This window comes from Capra hircus, chromosome 5 (assembly GCF_001704415.2).
Source record: "Capra hircus breed San Clemente chromosome 5, ASM170441v1, whole genome shotgun sequence".
Taxonomy (NCBI): domain Eukaryota; kingdom Metazoa; phylum Chordata; class Mammalia; order Artiodactyla; family Bovidae; genus Capra; species Capra hircus.
The window spans coordinates 75,753,825-75,768,227 of NC_030812.1; the positions used below are offsets into that span (position 1 = coordinate 75,753,825).

Sequence of the window (14,403 nt, forward strand, 5' to 3'; positions counted from 1 at the left end):
CTCCTTGACATAGGTATGGGTGATGATTTTTTTGGATCTGACACCAAATCAAAGCCAACAAAAATAAACAAAGAGGAGTACAAAACAACTAAAAAGCTTCTGCACTGCAAAGGAAACCATCAATAAAGTGAAAAAGGAACCTATGGAATGGGAAAATATATTTTCAAACCACTTATCCAATAAGAGGCTAACATACAAAATATACAAAGAACTCAGACAACTCAATAACAAACAACAAAAGACAACACACTCACACACTCACACAGACACACACACACACACACAAATAACCTGATTTAAAAATGAACTTTGGGGGATTCCCTGGCAGTCAAATGATTAAGACTCCAGGCTTACACTGCCAAGGGCCAGGTCCCATTCCTGGTGGGGGAACTAAGATCCCACAAGCCACATGACATGAACAAAAAGAAATAAATAAAAATGAACTTAGAAGCCAAGTAGACATTTTTCCAAAGAAGACATACAAATGGACAAATAAGGACATAAAAAAAGGCTCAACATCAGTAATCAGTGTGTTGTTGTGTGTGCTTAGTAGTGTCTGACTCTCTACGACCTCATGGGCAGGAACACTGGCTGCTGCTGCTGCTACTAAGTCGCTTCAGTCATGTCCAACTATTGCGACCCCAGAGATGGCAGCCCACCAGGCTCCCCTGTCCCTGGGATTCTCCAGGCAAGAACTCTGGAGTGGGTTGCCATTTCCTTCTCCAATGCATGAAAGTGAAAAGTCAAAGTGAAGTCGCTCAGTCATGTCTGACTCCTAGCGACCCCATGGACTGCAGCCCACCAGGCTGCTAGGCCCACGCGATTTTCCAGGCAAGAGTACTGCAGTGGGGTGCCATCGCCTTCTCCGTAAATTGGTGCAGCCACTATTTTAAATAACAGTACAGAAATTCCTCTAGAAATTAAAAATAGAGCTATGATCCAGCAATTCTACTTCTGGGTATTTATCTAAAGGAAACAAAAACACTGAACTGAGAAGATATATGCATCACCATGTTCACTGCAGCATTATTTCAAATAGCCAAGAAATGGAAATAGCCTAAATGCCCACAAGTGTATGAACAGATAAAATAAATGTGTGTATGTATACACACGTACACACACACACACAGAAATATCATTTAGCCATTAAAAAAAAGAAGGAAATCCTGCTATTTGCAACAACATGAATGAACTTTGCTAAGTAAAATAAGTCAGAGAAAAAGCAAATAGCACATGATCTCATTTGTATGTGGAATCTAAAACAAAAACAAACAAGTCATAGAAAACAGACCAGTGGTTGCCAGAGGTGGGGGCTGGCTGAAATGGGTAAATGTGATCAAAAGGTACAAACTTCCAGTTAAAAATAAGTCACAGGGATGTTAAGTACAACACAGTGGTTATAGGTAATAATATACTATAGTATATATTTACAAAGTGTGAAAGTTACTAAGTGAAAGAAAATGTTAGCCGCTCTGTTGTGTTGACTCTTTGCGATCCCCTGGACTGTAGCTCGCCAGGCTTCTCTGACCATGGGATTCTCCGACCATGGGATTCTCCAGGCAAGAATACTGGAGTGGGTTGCCATTCCCTTCTCCAGGGAATGGAGGAAATCTTAATAGTTCTCATCATAAGAAAGAATTATAACTGTGTGGTGACAGATGTTAACTACACTTATGGGAGTGATTGTTTCCCAATGTATACACATGTCAGATCATTATGTTACACAACTGAAATATAATGTTTACATGTCAATCATATCACAATTTTTAAAAATTTATATGTCAACACACATACACCGAATAAAACATGTCTGTGCACTCCCAATTTTTACCTCAGTATTCTAAATGCCATCAGTTTCTTCAACAATTGGTTAGATCAGGGCTTGTTTCCCCCTGGTGATATAAACACTCCCATGTCTGCACTCTTTCCTCCACAAAGGTAAGCAGCGACAGGAGCTTCAAAGTGGCAAAAGTCACAGCCAGCTTGCTGGGATAATAGGGCTCACTTGGCACTGCAGTGTCTTCTGCTCTTTACATCTCTGATACTCCCAAAACTGACTTAATATCCTGTATACTTATTGTGTATATGGTCTCAGTGTAATTTTTTAGTTTCTTCCAAACTGCACTGTATTGAGATTTATAATGTCTTGGATTTATATTTTGAGATGGACCCTTAACGTTTTGTCATAGCTTTAGCTCTTTCTGATAACTATCATCAACTGGGAACAGGAAGTTGTATTCTTTTCATGCAACTGAAAATAGGATTTTATAAATATTCATTCATGTCACATTAACCAAAGCTGATTCAGCTTTTAACTTCTAAGTTTTTACTTTTCATTGCATAAAGCAGACCTCTCAATTGCTTATTTTGATAATAATATAACAGATAAAAATGTACCTTTACTAAGTCTTTAACTTTTTATTTTGAAGTAATTTTAGTTTTATAGAAGGTTTCCTTAATACTTTTCATGTTTATTTTTAAAGAGTTCTTTTTTAAATTTTTTATTTTGGGCTGCACTGGGTCTTGGTTGCTGCATGCAAGCCGTCTCTAGCTGCAGCCAGCAGAGGCTACTCTCCAGCTGCAGTGTGCAGGCTTCTTATCGCAGTGGCTTCTCTTGTTGCAGACCATAGACTCCAAGGCACAGGCTTCAGTAGTTGCAGCTTGTAGGCTCAGTTGCGGTACATGGGCTTATTAGCTGCCCCAAGGCATATGGAATCTTCCCAGCCCAGGGATCAAACTAATGTTCTTTGATTGGCAGGCGGATTGTTAAGCACTGGACCACCAGGGAAGTCCTGTCTCATTTATTTTAAATAAAATATTTCTGAGTATCCTTAGAAATATTAACTTTTGGGGTATTTAAATAAATAAACTAACATGTTTTTACCACAAAGTTCAAACACTCCACCTACTGACAAAATGTGCATCCCCAGTGTACTTCAGACAGTAAAGAATTCACCTACAACGTAGAAGACCCAGGTTCAATCCCTAGGTCAGGAAGATCCCCTGGAGAAGGAAATGACTACCACTTCAGTATTCTCGTCTGGAGAATTCCATGGACAGAAGAGCCTGGCGGGCTACAGTCCATGACGTCGCAAAGAGTCAGACACAACTGAGTGACTAAGCTCGCAGCACACACACACACTGGCAAAATATAAATCTAAAATTTAAACCACTTCAATTATCCCAGGTCCAAACTTGCTACAAAGCTAAAGACCTTAAGGAGCAGTTTTTTCCCTGGTTATAAAATACAGACCCAGTGCTGTCTGGAACATAAATGGTAAGAGTGAAATATACATATCTGAAAAGCAAAAGTAATATTCAGAAAAATCCCTACTTTTTTCATAAAAGCAGGAAAACTTGGGGAATGTGGCATGAATCTACATATTAAAGAACTCAGTGAAACTCCACCATGTAGGATAAACAAAGAGATCCACATGGGGACAAATTATAGTCAAACCGGTGAAAGACAAATATTGAAAGCACCAAGAGAGAAGCAGAGAATCAACTCAAATACAGGGGATCCTCAATAAGATTAATAATAATAATACAATAAATTTATCACTAGATATCTTGGATGCCAGAGGTAATAGTATGACATTTAAAGATGTGAGACAAAAAAAATCTATCAACCAAGAATTCTAGATCTAATTTAATACTTCGAGGGCAATACTCCCCAAAGCAATGCAGATTCAACACAACCCCTATCAAAATCGAAACAATATTGTCTGCAGAAATGGAAATACCAGTTCTAAAACTTCTATGGAATGAATGGCAAGGGACTCCTCACTGCAAAACAATCTTGAAAAAACAAAAAGAACAAAGTTGGGAGGCTCATACTTTTTGTTTTCAAAATATACTACAAAGTTACAGTAATCAAAACTGTGTGTGATACTGACTTAAGAGGAGACCTAAAGACCAACAGAAAATAACTGAGAGTCCAGAAATAAGCCTATAGATCTATAGTCAATTGATTTTCAACAATAGTGCCAAGCCCTAATGCGGGAAAGGATAGTCTCCAACAAATAGTCCTGGATCAACTGGACAGGCACATGGAAAGGAATGAAGGTGAACCCATACTTCATACAAAACACAAAAATTTACTCAAAATGGATCAAAACTTAAATGTAAGACTGAAACTATAAAACACTGAAAAGAAAATAAAAACAGTAATAAAATATAAATTTTCATTACTCTGGACTTGGCAATGTGTTATATATGACACCAAAATCACACACAACAAAAGAAAAAAATAGATAAGTTAGACTTTATCAAAATTGAAAACTTTTGTGCATCAAAAGAATGATCATGAAAGTAAAAAGATAACCTTCAGAATGGGAGAAAATATGTGCAAATTATATACTGATAATGATCTTCTATCCAAAATACATAAAGAAACAATAAGAAGACAAATAATCCCAATAAGGACCTAAAAAGATATAGATTTCATTAGTCACTAGGGAAATACAAATTGAAACCACAACGAGATACCACTTCACATTCTTATCAGAATAGCTTTATTAAAAAAACACAACAACAAGTTTTGACAAGGATGTAAACAAATTGGGACCCTGGTTGTTTGCTACCATAAATAATCTGGGGCTTCCCTGGTGGCTCAGATGGTTAAGACTCCGCCTGCAATGCAGGAGACCCAGGTTCAATCCCTGGATTGGGAACATCGACTAGAGAAGGGAATGGCAACCCACTGCAGTATTCTTGCCTGGAGAATTCCATGGACAGAGGAGCCTGGTGGGCTAAGAGTCAGACATGACGAGTGACTAACACACACAGAGACAGTGTAGAAACAGTTTGGTGGCTCCTCAGAAACTTAAAATATAGAATTACCATACAACCTCATTTTATTTGTAGATATATACCAAAAAGAACTAAAAACAGGCATTCAAATATTTGTACACAAATATTCACGGCAGCACCATTCACAACAACCAAAAGATAGAAACAATCCAAATATCCACCAACAGACGAATGATAACAAATATGGTAAATACACACAATAGAAGATTAGTCATCAATTAAAAGGAAGCACTGGTACATGCTACAATGTGAATGAATCATGTTATACTAAGTGAAAAAAGCCAAACTTAAATGGCCACATATTGTATGATTCTCTTTCTATAAAACTTCCAGAAAAGGTAACTCTATTAATAGGAAAAAAAAAAATGATGGTTGCCAGGGACTCAGGGGAAAGAGAATTACAAAATGACTGCTTAATGGATATGGAGTTTTCTTTTGGGGTGATGAAAATATTTTGGACACAGACAGAGGCGGTGGTTGCACAACATTATGAATGTACTAAATGCCACTGAATTGTACACTTTAAAACAGCTGATTTTTATGTTATATACATTTCACCTCAATTATTTAAAAAACTTTTTTTTTTTAAGTAATCAGCAGAGATCTGATCTTTTAAGGTCTACACAGAGAACCTAGGGAAAAAGAAAAGGAAAGGGAAAAACATGAGTTTACTTAATACTGAAGGAATGAAACTAAGATCAATATTTGGCACCAAATTACTAAACTTAGTGAAGCTATCACCTCTACAGTTCAGTTCAGTTCATTCGCTCAGTCATGTCCGACACTTTGTGACCCCATGAACCGCAGCACGCCAGGCCTCCCTGTCCATCACCAACTACTGGAGTTCACCCAAACCCATGTCCATTGAGTCAGTGATGCCATCCAACCACCTTATCCTCTGTCATCCCCTTCTCCTCCTGCCTTCAATCTTTCCCAGCATCAGGGTCTTTTCTAATGGGTCAGCTCTTCGCATCAGGCGGCCAAAGTATTGGAGTTTCAGCTTCTGCATCAGTCCTTCCAATGAATACCCAGGACTGATCTCCTTGGTTGGACTGGTTGGATCTCCTTGCAGTCCAAGGAACTCTCAAGAGTCTTCTCCAACACCACAGTTCAAAAGCATCAATTCTTCGGCGCTCAAGCTTTCTTTACAGTCCAACTCTCACATCCATACATGACCACTGGAAAAACCATAGCCTTGACTAGACAGACCTTTGTTGACAAAGTAATGTCTCTGCTTTTTAATATGCTCTCTAGGTTGGTCATAACTTTCCTTCCAAGGAGTAAGTGTCTTTTAATTTCATGGCTGCAATCACTATCTGCAGTGATTCTGGAGAATCCCATGGACAGAGGAGCTTGGTGGGCTACAGTCCACAGGTCGCAGAGTTGGACATGACTGAGTGAGCAAGAATACTGGAGTGGGTTGCCATTTCCTTCTCCAGGGGATCTTCCTGACCCAGGGATCAAACCCAGGTTTCCCACATTGCAGGCAGACGCTTTAACCTCTGCACCACCAGGGAAGCCCATATATAGCTTACTCTTGAGCAATATGTGTTTGAACTGTACAGGTCCACTTATATTCAGATTGTTTTCAGTAAATATTTCAGTACTGCCTACTTGAATTTTTTTTTCCAGTAAATACTGCAGTACTATATAACGTGTGGATGGTTGAATCTGTGGATGTGGAACTGTAGCTATAGAGGGCCAACTGTATAGTTATATGCAGATTTTTTTTTTTACTGTACAGTTAGTGCCTCTAACCTCTTGTGCTGTTCTGGGGTTACTTGTATGTAGGAGTAGAATTACTGGTTCATTCGGTAACTCTTGGGCTTCCCTCGTAGCTCAGCTAGTAAAGAATCCGCCTGCAATGTGGGAGACCTGCGTTTGAACCTGGATTGGGAAGATCCCTGGAGAAGGGAACGGCTACCCACTCCAGTATTCTGGCTTGGAGAATTCTATGGACTGTATAGTCTATGGAATCACAAAGAGTCGGACACAACTGAGTGACTTTTACTTTGGTAACTCTTGTTTAACTTTTTAAGGAACTGCCATAGTTCCTTAGGAACTGTTTTCCACAGCAGTGTGCCATTTTACAAACCTTTCTCTGGTATATCAGGGTTTCAGGTTCTGTACACCTTTACGAACTCTTGCTGTTGTCTTTTTTAGAAATCGCTAAATCATTTATACATCCAAGAGAACTGAAAACATATTTTCACACAAAAACTTCTAAACAAAAGTTCATGGCAGCATGATTCAATGTAGACAAAAAGTGGAAATAACCCAAATATCAATCAACTAATGAATGGATAAACAAACTGTGGCATGTCTAGACAACAGAATATTATTCAGCCATAAAAAGTAATGAAGTATTAACATCAATAGATGCTACAACATGGATGAACATAAAAACCATTATGTGGAGCAAAAGAAGCCAGGCACAAAAGGCCACATATTGTATGATTACATTTATTTAAGAAATGTCCAGAAGAGGCAAATCCAGAGAGACAGAAATTTGGTTGCCAGGCCATGGGGGAGGGCAAAATGAGGAGTGATTGCTAATGGACATGGAGTTTCTTTCTGGGGTTATGTAAATGTTCTGGAACTAGATAGTGGTGATGGCTGCACAACCTAGTGAATACACCAAAAACCACTAACTGAGTGGTTGGAATGTATGTTACATGAATTATACCTTAATTTTTTAAATGTTAAACAGTTGGTTTGCAGATTGGTCATTTAAAACCCAAGATTCCTTTTTCTTCAGTATTTGTCTGAACTGCTGAAAGTAGAGTGCTGAAATTACTGAAATAACAGGCAAAGTGAAAAGCACTATACTAGCAGCACTAATGTCACCTCTATTGGGATTCCTCTACTAGGTTGTGGTTTACATGGTTTATGTGGACTACATACCTGGAGGGCTCCCCCTTCCGATTCTCAACCTAAACAGTGATTAAATTTCCCAAGTGGAGTCACAAATGTCACTGAAACCTTATCTCCTCCTCTACCTGCAAAGTACACCAAGGTTTAAAAGTATCAACCTTCTCTCTTCCCATTTTCTGTTCTTTCCACATGGAGGTTCTCAGCAATAGAAAAAGGAAAGCAATTCATTTAGCTAAATCATAAAACCTGTGAATGATCAAATAAAACATCTCTCTCCTCAACCTCTCCAACTCTCTCGGCCTCATATAAATATTATTTGAAATTTAAGAAATAAAATATTCAGGGGTCAGCAAAGGTTGCCTGAAGTTGATACTTTGGAGCAAGAATGCCACCAAAATCAAAAGGCTACTGAAGAGTGCCATGCCCTTAGACTAAGCTTCCCAGCTTTTTCCAGTTTTAAAATCAAAGACTCACTATTACACTTTTCAAATCAGGTTCTATGAACCATCTACATCAGAATCATCTATGTTGCCTGGACCACCCCGGACTTGTAAAATTAAAATCTCTGGGGATGGGGTCCAGGAAATTTACTTTCAAAGTAATTCTTATACATTCAAATTTGAGAAAAAATTCCCCAAAATGAGATCTGTAGCCATTTAAAGTATAGGTAAAGTATAAGACAGAGACATTACTGCCACTGAGAAGTTTACCACTCGAACTAACTACAGAGCATTTACTACATCTGTAACTCACTCACTGTGCACCACTCCATTAAATGTGAGGTGCTGTATATATGCTATACAGCATTAAATGGCTTAGACGACAAACTAATGGTGTACTTATATTCAAATCAAGAAAAGTTTTTTTCCAACATATTGAGGAAAATATGAGAAAAAAAATACATTGCTTCTATTCTTATGTGTTTCTTCTGCACGTGATTAATAAAGGATTGAATTTCAATTAAGGGCATGAATGGAGATAACCCCCATTAAATCAAGTCTAAAAACTGAAGTTTTTTAGACTTCTGCGTTAATCCTAAACATTAACATGCAAATATGGCATACACCTATATAGCATGTAACTATCACTATTAGGATGGTTTTTGCTGACATATGTTAACACTGACTTTCACAATGCTGAGTTCTTTACTTTTCTACCCTGTTCCCTCCCTAATTTTGCCAACAGATTTACTCACTGAAATAAATTCTATTTCATGTAAGGAAAATCTTTCTTGATTTTAAACTATTTATGCTAACACAGTATAGCTCTGATTCTTTTACTGCTTCATACTTAAAAAGCATTGGGACCCTATTAAAAGTATATGGAAAGTTTCTGATCTACAGCTAGAAAACACAAATTACTATCAAAGAAGATTTAATTTCTTCTCCTCTATTTTTATTTACAAAAACAGACTGGTTTTGATGATAAAAGCCCAAGTGTTTAAAAAATATTATCCAGTAACTCATTCAAAGTATTTATCTTTGAAGCATCTACTACATACACAGAGACTGTACTAAGAGCTAGGAATAGGAACACAGCAGTAAACAAAATAAACTCAAAAAAAAATTCTCATAATTTACTATGTTAATGAACCAGAGTATCTAGTCATTACAAACATTAAGTTACAAGTACCATAATATGTGAAGGCAGAATTGAGCACATATTGGTATAGGATCTATACCAATCCTATAATCAACCAAGGAAATGTGTTTCTGAAATAATTTCTAAAAAGCCCCTCTCGCCCACCCTAGACAGGGTGTCTATGGTTTCCAGGGTTACTAGTGTCTGGAAATACCCTATTTTGAGTTCCCTCTCAAAATATTTATACCCTATACTCTATATTCTGAGAAGGCAATGGCAGCCCACTCCAGTACTCTTGCCTCGAGAATCCCATGGACGCAGGAGCCTGGTGGGCTTCCGTCTGTGGGGTCGCAGAGAGTCGGACACGACTGAGCGACTTCACTTTGACTTTTCACTTTCATGCATTGGAGAAGGAAATGGCAACCCACTCCAGTATTCTTGCCTGGAGAATCCCAGGGACAGAGGTGCCTGGTGGGCTTCCGTCTGTGGGGTCACAGAGAGTTGGACACGACTGAAGCGACTTAGCAGCAGCAGAACCTGATGGAAAATGAGGAAACCGTCCCCTTTCCAACAGAAAACATTATTTTTAAAAGCCTGTGGTTGATTCTCTTCAACCAAGAAAAGCAGCAGGCAGAGAAAATGAAATGTATACTTCTCTGTCATACTAAGTTATTTCAACATTTCCACATGTAAAAATGTATTATCTACAAGAGATGCCAACATGAAAAGATCAGAGAACCTTGATGCCCAATTTAGATGGAAGTCAAAAACCACAGCCTACGCAGAAAAATTGACCATCTCTTCCCTATATCCACAAACTCCAAGTACAAGTTGGTCTGGGTTTTTTTGTTTGTTTTTAACTGCTTCGGTGTTTTCGAAACGGGAATCACATGGCAGGAAAACACTCAGGTGCACCCAAGTAGGGGCCCTCCTGGGCCCCGACACCGAAGTTCCAATACTGATTCCGCAGCCCCTGAGCAAGGCAAGGAGGGAAACAAACACCCCGCCACCCTGAAACCAACCTAGAAGGGGCTACCCGGCCTGCGTGCCCCATGCGTCCCCCAGGTGCCCTTGGAAGCAGCGGCCCGCGGGGGAAGCCGCGCCCGGTCCCCGCGGACTCCAGTTCCGCTCGCCCGTCCCTCCCCCACCCCGCCCCCGGCACCCGCCGGACCGCCGCGCCGGCTCCGCCCCTCGCCTCCCCGCCAGGCCCCGGACAACCAGCCCGGGTGCAACGCAGCCCCAGGCGCCCAGGCGCGGCAGCGCCCTCCTCCCACAGGCCGCGAAGGCCGGTCGGGGAGCAAGCGCTGCCGCAGCCTCTTCCAGGCCTGCGCCCCAGGCTCCGGCCTGGACGGAAGCCGCCCTCCTCTCTCACCTGCGTTCCCACCACCACGATCTGAGGCAGCTGGATGATGTCGGCGCCCACCGTGTTGAAGACGTCCTGGAGTTTGTTAATAACAGGAATTAGCGCCTCCATAACTCGTAACACACAAGACCCCAGCCGGGCCGGCCGCGGCAATGAATGGGGCCGGGGCCCAGAGTCCGCCTCCTTCCTCTTCTCCCCCGCCCTCTCCTCGGGAGCCGGCACCCATTGGACCCCGCCCGGCCGCCCGCTACCTGCCCCCTCCCGACGGGCCATGCGCCAAGACGGAGGCGCAGGAAAACAGACGCTGCCGGGAGTTGTAGTTCTGGCGAGGCGGACCGCCGGGGCCTACAGCTTCCGGAAGGCTGAGCAGCGCAGACGGGTCGCCAACTTGGGGGGAAGGATGCTTGGGATTGGGCTGCTGTCAAAAGAATAGGGAGCGAGGCCCAGAGAGTCAGAAGGAAGAGATACATTTTCACTTGTCCGCGAGGCAAAATAAGTGTGAAAATTTCGGATAGGAATATGTGTTAAATATAGCGGAGTCTGTTAATTATCCAGGACGTCATTTCCTGAAAAGGACACTGTCAAGTAGGGCTGGTTGGAAAGGCTTAAGGAATCGTAGCCTCAGACACCCCAGCCACATACAAATGGTATGCAGGCTGATACTAGAAGACGCGAGGTGCTATTCTGCAACAAAAAATGCAAAATCAGCTCAGGTTAGAACACGAGGGTTCTCTCGAATGTTAAAATGTATTCAGAAAGAATATGAAAGTGCCAGATTTTCAAGAGAAAGGCTAGGGCTGGGCCCTTATTCTCTATATTCTGTATAAATATGTATTCACTGTGACCTGATTTCCGGCAAAGTGGAGAGCTGATAACTGCCTTACTAGCTGTTTGCTAAGTGTGCCTACTGTTTTATTCCTAAATGTTTTTCTTTTTTAGACGGAGAGTATCTCTCCTCTACTGTGAACCTCCAAAGGTTTCCTCTCTCAAAATAAAAAAAGGTGACATCTGAGCGAAGAGTCAAAGTAGGGGAGGAAAAAGGCCCCTCCCCTACTTGACTTTTTTCCATGGTGTATCTCCATGTAACATGGTACATACTGAACTTGTTGACTATCTCTCTCTTCTAGATTACCAGCTTGTAGAGGCCAGGGATTTTTGATCGTTTAATTCACTGATGCATCCCTAACCCCTGGAAAGGGACAAACAAGATAGTCCCAAACTCATTATCCTCTTAGTTTGCAATCTAACAGAGGATGACACCATAATAGACAAATGGGTAAAGTGCTATGACTGGGTTTATTATGGAGTCCTTAGGAGTGAAAGTTCAAGCAAGACTTCCTACAAATTATTAGATATAATCTCCTTGAGAGTAAGGACCACCCCCTTGAGAGTAAGGACCACTGCACAACTTTACTGAGTACCATTCACCCGCACAGCCATACATATCATGTGCTAAGTCGTTTCAGTTGTGTACAGCCCTGCGAATCCATGGACTGTAGCTCACCAGGCTTCTCTGTCCATGGGATATTTCAAGCAAGAACACTGTAGTGGGTTGCCATGCCCTCCTCCAGGGGACCTTCCCGACCCAGGGATCGAACCCACATTTCTTATGCCTCCTGCAATGGCTTCACTGCTACTTCCTTCCTACTAGCACCACCTGGGAAGCCCCCCATACACGTTGGCTGTGGGGAATATGCTTGATTTGTTCAGCAAGACACATGAGAGATACTCAATAAATACTTCTGAACAAATGAATTAAATTTCAACTAAGCTAAGACCTGAAGGTCCACTAGCGGTGTTTTGGCATCAAGTTTAATGAACATTTCCTTCTAATTCTTTTTTTTTTAATTTCAGAGTCAAAATGAGACAACTTGAGAATTCCAAAAACAGAAGGCAGACCAAAGATAGTATTTATTTTCTACCAAAGATAGTGTTATATAACAGTCAGATGTTACCCACTTTGTTTCTCAGCACTCTGTTGATGGAGCTGTTGGTCTCTTCTTTATCTCTGAGCAGTCTATATTTTGTCTGAGATGAAAAGACAGACAAAAGGAGAAGGTAGGCTCACAGTGAAGCTCCATGGGTAACTGCTTCATAGGGGCAAGGTGCCCTGGGCAACAACTATGCAACTGCTTTTCCTTTATTTGTGGCCTCAAAGGGCATAGTCTTTTTTACTTGTTAATGGCAAAATTTAAAGAGCAGGCATATATATATATATAATATAATATGGGATAATATTATAATATATCCATGGGGTCTCAAAGAGTTGGACACGACTGAGCGACTGAACTGAACGGGGAAATTGTCTGCAGATGGTAAAGTCAGTCAGGTGGCTCAGAAGCTAACAATTGAATCTGCTAAATAGTGAAATACTGACAGACCATTAGAGGGCAGCGTGACAATACAATTAAGAAGTAAGAGTAGTAGAGTCTTATTTCTTCACCCTAGACTGTTTTCTTCCCTTTGCTCCACGCTCATATACCAGTGGAGCTTATCACCTCCTTTAATGCTCCCACCTTCAAAACATTTGTCATATTTTATTAACTATTTGAGGCTGATTTTACCTCACAACAATGCCAACAACAAAATGTTACATGTTTGGCATCCCTGTTCTTAAACACCTAGCCTATCTCTGGAAATTTCTCATTAGCCTCTTTATATCTGTACTTCAGGTTCCCAAAATGTTTGGCATTCGTAGAAACTCCTCAAACCTCCTATCTCCTCTGTTTTTCAGGATTCTTTTTCATCTTTCCTGCTACTGCTGCTGCTAAGTCGCTTCAGTCACGTCTGACTCTGTGCGACCCCATAGATGGCAGCCCGCCAGGTTCCTCCATCCCTGGGATTCTCCAGGCAAGGACACTGGAGCGTGTTGCCATTTCCTTCTCCAATGCATGCATGCACGCTGTCACTTCAGTCGTGTCTGATTCTGTGTGACCCTATGTACAGCAGCCCACCAGGCTTCTCTGTCCGCAAGATTCGTTAGGCAATAATACTGGAGTGTGTTGCCATTTCCTTCTCCATTCATTTTTCCTATAGCAACTCAAAGCCCACACTTTACAGTGAAGACAAATTTAGCTTTTCAGGCCTTGGTTACCTGCCTTTGCATATCCAAGGGCTCACTGGTACACTGTAGTTAAAAAGGGACTAAAGCCAGGATTTCTTCTGTCACCAGCCCAGTCTAGAGAGACTTTGAACACCTCTCCTTTCTAATTCCCAACCAGTCCATCTAACCAGTAATGGGCAGCATGAGCCAGTTTGAGTTTTAAGAACTAGTTTTCTGGGACTTCCCTGGGTTTGGTTAAAAAACCACCTTCCAGTGCAGGGGACCTGGGTTTGATCCCTGGTCAGGGAACATGCCGCAGGGCAACTAAGCCTATGAACCACAACTACTGAGCGTGCGCGCCGCAACTAAGACTTGATGTAGCCAATACATAAATAAAATTTTTTTTAAAAAAAGAACCAGTTTTCTAGAAATGCTGTATAACTGGGATGGATGTGTCACATAAGTGACGCAGCAAAATTAGTGAATAACATAGTATATCATAAAGTTCTAAGTATATTATATATAATATGCATAAAGTTTTATCCATTAAGTGACTTTTTGTTTCTTTTTGATGGCTTTTATTTATTCTCTTTCCTCTTCAATTACTAAATAGTTGACTAAAAGAATAAATAGATATATGTCTGTATGAATGAATGAATATACGTTTTCCATATTAAATTAACTTTATTTGGGCTAGTCAAGAATTAGAACTTGTTGTTTTAGACCTAGT

At 40.8% G+C, this 14,403-nt stretch overlaps 1 protein-coding gene across 7 annotated transcripts in view; it reads right to left on the reverse strand.

Annotated features, from left to right (window-relative positions):
- Positions 1–10,907, reverse strand: part of DNM1L (dynamin 1 like) — a 62,428-nt gene extending 51,521 nt beyond the window's left edge. For 6 of the 7 annotated variants that reach the window (XM_018048322.1, XM_018048320.1, XM_018048319.1 and 3 more), the window contains exon 1: positions 10,640–10,901. In XM_018048322.1, the coding sequence (XP_017903811.1) occupies positions 10,640–10,741 (102 nt within the window). In that variant the 5' untranslated portion in view covers positions 10,742–10,901. Of the gene's footprint in view, positions 1–10,639 lie in introns of all 7 variants that reach the window. The other variant, XM_018048315.1, reaches the window with a different exon arrangement.